General features: G+C 41.9%; 1 protein-coding gene across 1 annotated transcript; it reads right to left on the reverse strand.

Moving 5' to 3' along the window:
• Nucleotides 1–1,391: 1,391 nt before the first annotated feature.
• LOC143581047 (uncharacterized) lies at nt 1,392–3,475 on the reverse strand. Its single transcript, XM_077063921.1, has one exon. The coding sequence runs from the start codon at nt 3,415–3,417 to the stop codon at nt 1,492–1,494; it is 1,926 nt and encodes a 641-aa protein (XP_076920036.1). The 5' UTR covers nt 3,418–3,475; the 3' UTR covers nt 1,392–1,491.
• Nucleotides 3,476–10,094: the final 6,619 nt, after the last annotated feature.

The raw sequence follows: 10,094 nt of genomic DNA on the forward strand, positions 1-10,094 counted from the left end.
CTTGCGTACTGCGCGTAAGATTCTATGAGCATGGTGGGTCCTGCGGGAGCAGAAGGCCTTTGCGCAGACGTCCCTATTCAAGGTGAGTCTTGCGGGACCAACTGGTCTCTGCTGGGACCTACCTCTTCAATAGGGTATCGGGGTGCTCGAAGAAGTACTCAAATTACCCATTTTGAAAGACCATTTAAATTGTTGCATCTCACGTTCACCCAATTTCATAAACAAGTACTCACATCATAAACAAGTACCCAATTTACTTTTCTAAACAAAACAATCAAATTCGCTTGCTTCACATCCGGGTATTACTACCCGATTTCTTAAACCAAATTATTTTCCCAAATCATTTGAGTGGGTGTTGGAGAAGTACCCAAACCACCCTTATGACATTAATGTTTGCGTTACTCATGAAAATATAAAGCATACCGCACAACTATGTATTCCACACTCTACAAAGAAAAAAAGAATTATAAATACATGATATTAGATGTCTTTCGACTCATCACCTTACTTTCATATTCATTATGAACTATTATTGCTTTTATTTATTTTTCATAATATTATAATCTTCTATATATAGAAAGATGTTAATGCTTCTTTGTAAGATGGATCAAACATAATACAAAAGCATATGTTAATCATTTGACCCTATTGTTCAAAAAACAAAAAAAAAAACCATTCGACCCTTAGTTTTTAATTTTTATGGTATCGAAGTTGTAGCTTGATTCATATTTACAAATGAAATACCTTTCATGAATTTCAAAAACCGGAAATGAGAATGAGCATCGACTTTGTATTTAAAAAACGGAGTACAAACCACGTGATACCTGAACTTTGAAGTAGTGTACATTTGAAAGCCGAGAAATTGATCGTGGATTCGCCCCTTAATTCCCTTTCACCGTTACAACTTTTCAACTTCGATTAGCCCCTTCGACACTAAACCTTGTATCATTGTTCTATTAAGCCTACCATGCTTCACAAAGAAGTGAAGAACACGCAGGCCCAAAACAAAGAAGCTGGACTATGTATATATAAAGAAACATTTTTAAGAAACATGTGGCAAGCCGGCCCTATATAAAGCTCATGTCTAAAAAGTTCTTATAGCAAGCCGAGAAGTGTTTAAAACTGTCTTTAGTATTAATAACTGATAACCTTAATACCATCATGTCCCTGAATATATAGGGTACAAACAAAAAGAAAAAGAGAATGTCTCTAGGAGTTATAGTTTTAACCCAAGAAAACATAAGCATTTTAACATCAAACATTCAAAGCAAAACACATATTCATGAATAAGCTTAACACAAATCAATGAATGGATGAAAATAAACTCATGAATTTACAGTAAGCAAAGTGTAATAAACATTATGGGAAGCTGGAAATGATCCTAGAAAACTTCAACTTTATAAAACATGATAAACTGTTTGCCATATAAATTGCAGGATGCTTCATAGTTTGCAACATTAATCCTGCATTCATCAAGAAAGTAAACTAATTTCAAGTGTAATCCATCATGTTTAATTTTCTTGCAGAAGCAACTTTCTGAAGCCTAATTTGCTCTCTAAATTTGGCTATAAATTCCTCTGCTTTCCTATCAACTTCACCTGAATGCAATTCCGTGTCACTCAACTCATCAGCTGCATTCATTTCCTCGATTCCTGGTTTTGAACTCGTTTCAGCTTTAACATCAGTTTGACTTTGAAAGGTGTTGCCTTTCGATTCAAGAACCTGTTCTTTCGACCTGTTTGTTCTGACCGGTTTACCCTCATCGGTTTGACTTTGAAAGGTGCTGAATTTTGGTTCAAGAGCCTGTTCTTTTGACCTGTTTGCTCTGGTCGATTTACCCACGTCGGTTTGACCTAGAAAGGTGTTGACTTTTGGTTCATGAACATGTTCTTTCAACCTGCTTGTTCTGATCGGTTTTCCCTCATCGGGTTGACTTTGAAAAGTGCTGAACTTTGGTTCAAGAACCTGTTCTTTTGACCTGTTTGTTCTGACCGATTTACCCTCATCAGCTTGACCTAAAAAGGTGTTGACTTTTGGTTCAAGAACTTGTTCTTTCAACCTGCTTGTTCTGATCGGTTTACCGTCATCGGTTTGGCTTTGAAAGGTGTTGACCTTTGGTTCAAAAACTTGTTCTTTGGACCGGTTTGTTCTGACCGGTTTACCCTCATCGGTTTGACCTTGAAAGGTGTTGGCGTTTGATTCAAGAACCTGTTCTTTCGACCGGTTTATTCTGACCGATCTAACCTCATCGGTTTGGCTTTGAAAGGTGTTGACATTTGGTTCAAGAACCTGTTCTTTTGACCTGTTTGTTCTGACCGATTTACCCTTTTTGTAGTTATTGGCAAGATTCGTATCAAACGAGGCACCAGTGCTATATGATTGACTCTTTGACTTCACAAACTGTTTGTTAATATTTGGATCGAATGTGACATCATCATCCTTAATCTTACCAAAATTTTTCATAAAATCTTCAAAACCATTATCAAATGCACCATCAAAATCTTGATGCTTAGACTCCATGAACGATGATGCTTCACTGTTTAGATACGGCTTTCTGTATCCATAATTAACCTCCACGCCTCTCGAATCTTCTTTTCCTGAAAAATTCTTGAATCTCACTGGTTGTGAATTAACACCATCAAAATCAAGATCCCGAGCTTCATCACGTTTCTCCAATTTCATAGATTTTGAACGCCGATTAAATCGGGTTCTAGAATCAGAATCAGCATCGAAATCAGAACCAGATTCTTGAAACCTTTCCTCTAACTTAATTGGCAGCAAACCCCTAAACTTTTCAATTTGATTCTCTTGAAACCAGATACCAGAATCAGAATCAGAATCTTCAACAACCGATTTGCCAGTACCAAAATCCCAACTTTTGGATCCAAGATTCGGTTTACTACTTTTCTTCTTACTACCCAATTGCTCAAGAACAAATTTTTTATCATTAATAACCACCAAAGATTCCCCTAAATAATACTGATTCAGCTTCTTGTCACCCTCAAATTCCGAAACCCTTGAATTTGAACCCTTACCCTCAACCCAAGATTTCTCAACAAACCCATACGAATTCGCATCTTCGAAAACCGACGAAATATGCGAAATCCCGGATAAATACGTATCATTTCCCCCAATATTATCATCATCAGAACTATGAACCCTATCTGCTTTTCTGCTAAATAAACCATAACTAACAGCAATGCCAATGACTAAAAGGTAAATAAGGTCCCAAAGCTTGTTAATAATAACAGTTTCTTTGAAAAAGTCAGGAACTTGAGAAGGGAAATAGGAGAGAAGAAGAACAAGTATGATCATGATGGATTTGGAGAAGATATAGTTGGTGAAAAAGAACTTACCTTTTGTGGGAGCTGAAGGTGGAGATGGGTTGTGGGTTTTGCTTGAGGGTGGATCTGCCATTGTTGGTGTTGATGATCAGTGAAGGGTTTGCATTTTAGGGTGGGTGTGTGAGGAAGACGAAGATAGATAGGAGAATAGTCAAAAAAGGGGTGTGGAAGGAAGGGTAGGTTGATGATGTGTAGCAGATTTTAATGTGGCAGGTTATTGATTTCACTGTGTTTGCTTAAAATGATGGATTTGCCCCCTATTTAGGGTAGACGTGTGAAGAAACAAGGTTTGGGTCCGCCAAGTCAGTTTGGCCAAAACCGGTTTATAATACAACCTGATACAACAAACAAATCGGTTTGGCTCAAACTAGTTAGAGCCCGACCCGACCCGACCCAACCCAACCCGTCAAGTCGTCTACTGGTTCGTGCTTGTGACATCTGCCCCGATCCGACCCGACCCAGGTACCCGTTTCTCTGACCCGATCTCTCTTTTATTATTTAATATTTATACTTATATTTTACTTTTAATAATACTATATATTTTCCTTCCCGTCTCTCTCTCTCTCTTTCTTTCCGCCGTCCCGTCCCTCTTCCTTCTCTCTTTCCGCCTTCTTTTCCCTCTTGTCGCCGTCCCGCCCTTACGCCTTGTTTTCCTCTTTGCTTGTCCTTTGGTTCTTCCCGCCTAAGGATGTCTGCAGCTCCACGCGCCAGACTCCTTACATGGAAGAATGCGTGAAGACATCTTGTTCCTGCGATGCGTGAAGAGAACTCTTCTCGCAGCGCGCTAAGAATGCATGTTCTTCCCGCAATGCGCTAAGAATGTATGTTCTTCCCGCGATGCGCTTAGAATTCTTGTTCTTCACGCAGCACGCTAAGGATGTGATTCTTCCCGCAGTGCGCTAAGGATTGTTGTGCCAGCCTTCGCGCTCGCGCACTCAGCCTTCCCGCGCTTAACCCTTGTATCTTCTGTTTAAATCTAGCCGTTTGCTTTTGTGTTGTCTTATCTTTTGAGCCGTTGACCTAACCCATCTAATGTCTGAATAGTTACTTTCGGCGCAGCATGCGCACCAACCCCATTGGTTGCCAGATAAAGTGACTGACATAATCTTTTGAGATCTGCTTTTGCCATGCTTGACCAGTACCTTTATCTGACCCGCCATGCCTGTTACTGTTCCCTGTCAGCTTTATCTTGCCCCCTGCAGCTGCCATATCTTTTGATATCTTTTGCTTTTGGAATCTTTTACTTTTTGAGATCTTTTCCCCTTTTTCTAGGGATTGTGTTCCCTAGGGTTTCTCTATAAATAATAATAATATTTCATAACACATCACACACAAAACACTTAATCTCTCATGTTCTCTTGCTCCTTGCTCTCTCTGCCGTCTTCCTCTCTGCCTCCGTCTTCCTCCTTGTTCTTCCTGCTTTTCCGGTAATATATATTATAATTTACTTATTAATTATGCTAACTTATAATCAAGACTTAAAACAAATCATTAAACAATAATCTTATTTATAGGTTAACTTGTGCTTGTTTAAAGTTGGTTCTTGCTTTATCTACCACCGCATCGTTTATCATGTGAGTTATCTCGTATCTAATCCCTTTTTATTTTAAATGCTTTGGGATGTTCATGTGTTCATACAAAACTTGAGTCTTAAACTTGTTTATGAACTTTAGTCGCGCAGTATCCCATGTGTTGAGGACGTTTACTTGGCTGTTTATTTGTATGTGTGTATCATTAACCGCTTTGTTCGGCCTATTCCGCAGTTCCGTTGGTACCATTAGTTGAACACGGGAGACCTATCGTTTACGGTTTTCTTTCTTTACACTTGCACAGATGTTTTCTCGTTTTTATGCTCAATTGGGAGCATGGATTGAACTATGATCTATGAACTATCTTAGGCTTGATCACAATCTGATTACACCCTTGTTAAACTCTAGACATACACGTGTTGCGCGCAGATTTACTGTGATTATCTATGATTATCTATTAAACTTGATTTCTCACCAACACGCAAGTGTTTGACGTTTATTTTAACACATGTTCAGGTTTGCAGTAGCTGTTTTGGAGCTTGTGGACACGTAGGACGTTTTTACTTTTGGACCTAGAATTAAAATGTATCAAGACAAGTTAATGTTGTTTGAATGTTATAATTTATAATATATTGATTTATGTTTGATTTATGTTCTCTATTTTCCCCGCTGCGCGTGCGCGATAAAATGTGTATTAATAAATATTGACACCAATAGTGTCGCGAGTAATGAAGCAATATGTGGCGCCCCGATGTATAATCCGCCTTTGGTCGGGGTGTTACAGATTGGTATCAGAGCTCGTTGACTTTAGGATAGGTGGTTAGACGTAACGGCCTAGAATACCTAAGAGTCCCTTCTCGCGCATGAGAGAAATCTCATGTTTGCGCGCTTATTGTTAATTACTCGTTATTTATGAATATGCTCGCGCTTGCGCAGTATATGATTTTATGTTTTATTTCGCGATATTTCGGTTTTTGTTGAATTTCGATTTTTATTGATTTTACTTACATATTCGTTTGTTGAATTTGAAAATCCGAAAAGTCATGGTGATACATGAATAGTTGATTTTCAATTTCCATTTACGATTATGTTCTGAGGTTGGAGACTTGAAAAGTCATGGTGATACATGAATTGTCAACCTCCAATACTCATTTTCTTGTATATTTTATATTGAAGATTGGAAAGTCATGGTGATACATGAATCGTCAATCTCCAATACTCGTTTACTCGTATATTTTAAATTGGGAATTCGGAAAGTCATGGTGATACATGAATTGTCGATTTCTGATTCGAATTTGTTACCTTTATTAAGTCTGCATTTAAAGTCATTTATTTTACTTTAACTTTTGATAGTATCTAACTCCGTGAAACCAAGCTTTATAAGATTAAAACTTTGCGCTAAAACCAAGATATTAACTAAAATTAAAACTTTTATAGAATGCCTCCGCTATCTCGCCGATTTCAGAGAAGAGAAGCCTCGCGCATGCGTAGACAGCAACGTTCCCAGGAAATGGCCGCCGCAATAGCCCAAGCTTTGAGCCAAAACAATGCTAATACCTCCAGTTATAACATTAAGTCCTTTAATGCGGGTAACCCTCCGAAGTTCACAGGTCTTGAAGGAGCCACCGTGATGCTCCAATGGCTTGAGAAGATTGAAAACGCTTTCCTCCATACCCAATGCCCCTCAGAAAGACGAACCCTATATGCTTCCAGTGTCCTGGAATCCAGAGCGCTTACATGGTGGAATGGAGTAGCTCATGCGCGTGGCGCAGAGGCTGCTTCTAGCATGACATGGGAGGAATTCAAGGAAATTCTTACGCGAGAATTCTGCCCTCCCAACGAAGTTAAGCGCCTGGAGGAAGAATTCTGGAACTTGAAGCAATACAGCGGTGAAGCGCGCGAGTACGCGACGCGCTTCCACGAGCTAAGCTTACTGGTCCCTCACCTTGTTACCCCTTCCCGCCGAGCCATCGAGAAATTCCTTGGGGGTCTCCCCATGGAAATTCAAGATTCTGTATGGGCCAGAAACCCAGTAACCCTCTCTGACGCCATCGAATTGGCCGCTGTGCTCAGCGACAACCATGTCAGAGCAGGAACCCTGTTCCTGCGGGGAACTGAGAAGACCAAACCCAAGACTGTCCCTGAACCAACAGAAACCAAACCAGAACCCTCAAACCATAACCAGAAACGTAGGCGCAGACAAGCCTATGCGCTTACCAACCTGCCCATTGTCCAGCAACCCATTTATCAACCTCCAGTTTACGCGCCTAACCCACTGTCAACCTACCCAGCACCTCCTGTAGTCCACAACTATGCCTTAACCAACCCCGCACTCCCTGCCCCGCCAACTAAGAAACCTTACACAGGAAACCAACCCTTTTGCCCAACCTGTAGACTTCATCACCCACCTCAAGTCCCGTGTCGACAATGTAACCGATGTGGCCGCGTAGGTCACTCCGTTGAGTACTGTAGAACCCCTCCCTCCAATCCGATTGCGCCAACACCACCAGCCTACCCGCAGAACCCACAGCCAACTTACCAAAACCCACGACCCAGATCGTGCTTTAACTGCGGTGATCCCAGTCATTTCCGGAACGCGTGCCCAAGGCTACAAGTTCAGATTACTCAAGCGAATCCGGTGAACCAAATTTCGAACCAAGTGACGCGTGGCCGAGCTTTTAACATAACCGCGCACCAAGCGCAAGCGAATAACGACGTAGTTAATGGTACATTTTTGCTTAACGGATTTTATGCATCTATGCTATTTGATACTGGCGCCGATCGAAGTTTTATCTCTCGCGCCTTCGAGCAGAAGCTTGCGCGACCGCGCGATAACTTAAAAGAAGATTTTTCAGTTGAATTGGCTAATGGCGAAACTGTTTTAATAAACTCGGTAATTAAAGATTGCACGCTTAACCTTAACGAAAACGATTTTCTGATCGACCTCATCCCTATGCCTCTTGGAAGCTTTGATGTTATCATTGGTATGGACTGGCTCTCGAAGAATCGCGCCGAAGTTATTTGCGCCAAGAAATTGATTCGCAAACCTCGAGAAAATGGTGATCTTCATATCTACGGCGAAAAACCCTCCAGTGGTCTTAAACTTATGTCTTGCGCCGAAGCCCAAAGACTCATGCGGAAGAAGTGTATTGCATTTCTAGCCCATGTGGTTAAACCCGATGAAGGAAAGAAGCTTCGCGATATCCCTGTTGTGCGTGATTTTCCTGAAGTTTTTCCTGATGATCTTCCTGGTATCCCTCCCGCTCGTGAAGTCGAGTTTCGTGTTGATCTTGTCCCTGGTGCTTCCCCCGTTGCTAAATCTCCTTACCGTCTTGCACCCGCTGAGATGCAAGAATTGGCCAGCCAACTCCAAGAGTTGACTGCTAAAGGATTCATTCGCCCTAGCTCTTCGCCCTGGGGTGCTCCGGTGTTGTTCGTTAAAAAGAAAGATGGATCGTTTCGCATGTGTATTGATTACCGCGAGTTGAACAAACTCACCATTAAAAACCGGTATCCCTTACCGCGTATTGACGACCTCTTTGATCAACTCCAAGGTGCCTCCTGTTTCTCGAAGATTGATCTCCGCTCTGGTTATCACCAGTTGCGTATCCGCGATGAAGATGTTCCGAAGACTGCTTTTCGTCTCGTTATGGCCATTTTGAATTCTTGGTCATGTCCTTCGGTCTAACCAACGCACCCGCCGTTTTCATGGATCTAATGAATCGGGTGTGTAGGCCTTTCTTGGATAAATTCGTGATCGTGTTTATCGATGATGTTCTGGTGTATTCTAAGACCAAGGCCGAGCATGAGCAACATCTCCGATTGGTATTGCAAAAGCTTAGAGCCGAGCAACTCTATGCTAAGCTTTCCAAGTGTGAATTTTGGTCTGATGAAGTACAGTTTCTTGGTCATGTTGTAAACAAGATGGGTATTCATGTCGACCCATCCAAGATTGAAGCAATCAAGAACTGGATTACGCCATCCTCTCCTTCTGAGATCCGTTCCTTTCTGGGCTTAGCTGGTTATTACCGGCGTTTCATTTCGAACTTCTCAAAGATCGCTTTGCCTTTAACAGCTCTGACGCACAAAGGTAAACCATATATTTGGGGCTCGAAGCAAGAAGAAGCCTTTCTAACGCTCAAGCGTTTGTTGTGTGAAGCTCCTGTTCTTGCGCTACCTGAGGGTAATGATGATTTTGTCGTGTATTGCGATGCATCCAACCAAGGTCTCGGTTGTGTTCTTATGCAACGAGGCAAGGTTATCGCTTACGCATCAAGGCAACTTAAGGTTCATGAAAAGAATTATACAACTCACGACCTCGAGCTTGGTGCAGTTGTTTTTGCCTTGAAGATCTGGAGACACTACCTTTATGGTACTAAGTGTATCCTCTACACTGACCATAAAAGCCTTCAGCATATCTTTGATCAAAAGGAACTTAACATGAGGCAACGCCGATGGAACGAACTCATCAGCGATTACGATTGTGAGATCCGGTATCATCCTGGTAAGGCTAATGTGGTAGCCGACGCGCTCAGCCGAAAACCCTGCCAACTTAACTGTATCTTGCCGCGCACCCAGCTTCACTTCGCGCCGATTCAAAGCAACCTTGAATCGCGTATTCGTGACGCGCAGCGCGCATCCATCAGTAATGGTAACCTTCGCGCCGAGTTAGCGTGTGGCGCGGAAGCACATTTTGTGCCTAATCTGAGTGGAATTCTCTGCTATCTCAATCGCATCTGGATCCCTTGTGATGTGAATCTTCGCGCTGATATCCTGAGTGAAGCGCACAAATCTCGGTATTCTATTCGTCCCGGCGCTGATAAGATGTACAAGGATTTGCGCATAACTTATTGGTGGCCCGGTATGAAAAAGGATATTGCTGTGTTCGTAGCTAAGTGCCTGACTTGTTCTAAAGTTAAAGCTGAACACCAACGCCCATCTGGTTTGCTCGAACAACCAGAAATTCCTACGTGGAAATGGGAAGGTATAGCGATGGACTTTATTACCAAGTTACCTTTGACAGCAAGCAAACATGATAGCATTTGGGTAGTAGTGGATCGATTGACTAAATCTGCTCACTTTCTGCCCATTCGTGAAAACTACCGTGTTGAGCATCTCGCGCAGCTTTATGTCAAGGAAATCGTCTGCCGCCATGGTACTCCTTTGAGCATCATATCTGATCGCGATGGCCGTTTTATATCTCGCTTTTGGAAATCTCTCC

Source organism: Bidens hawaiensis, unplaced genomic scaffold (assembly GCF_021521415.1).
Source record: "Bidens hawaiensis isolate Kalapana, Puna unplaced genomic scaffold, B.hawaiensis_p1.1 tig00030796_1, whole genome shotgun sequence".
Lineage (NCBI taxonomy): Eukaryota > Viridiplantae > Streptophyta > Magnoliopsida > Asterales > Asteraceae > Bidens > Bidens hawaiensis.

Bases quoted from the DNA above. Each gene is read 5' to 3' on its own strand.
- LOC143581047 (XM_077063921.1), bottom strand. From the start codon at position 3,417: ATGGCAGATCCACCCTCAAGCAAAACCCACAACCCATCTCCACCTTCA.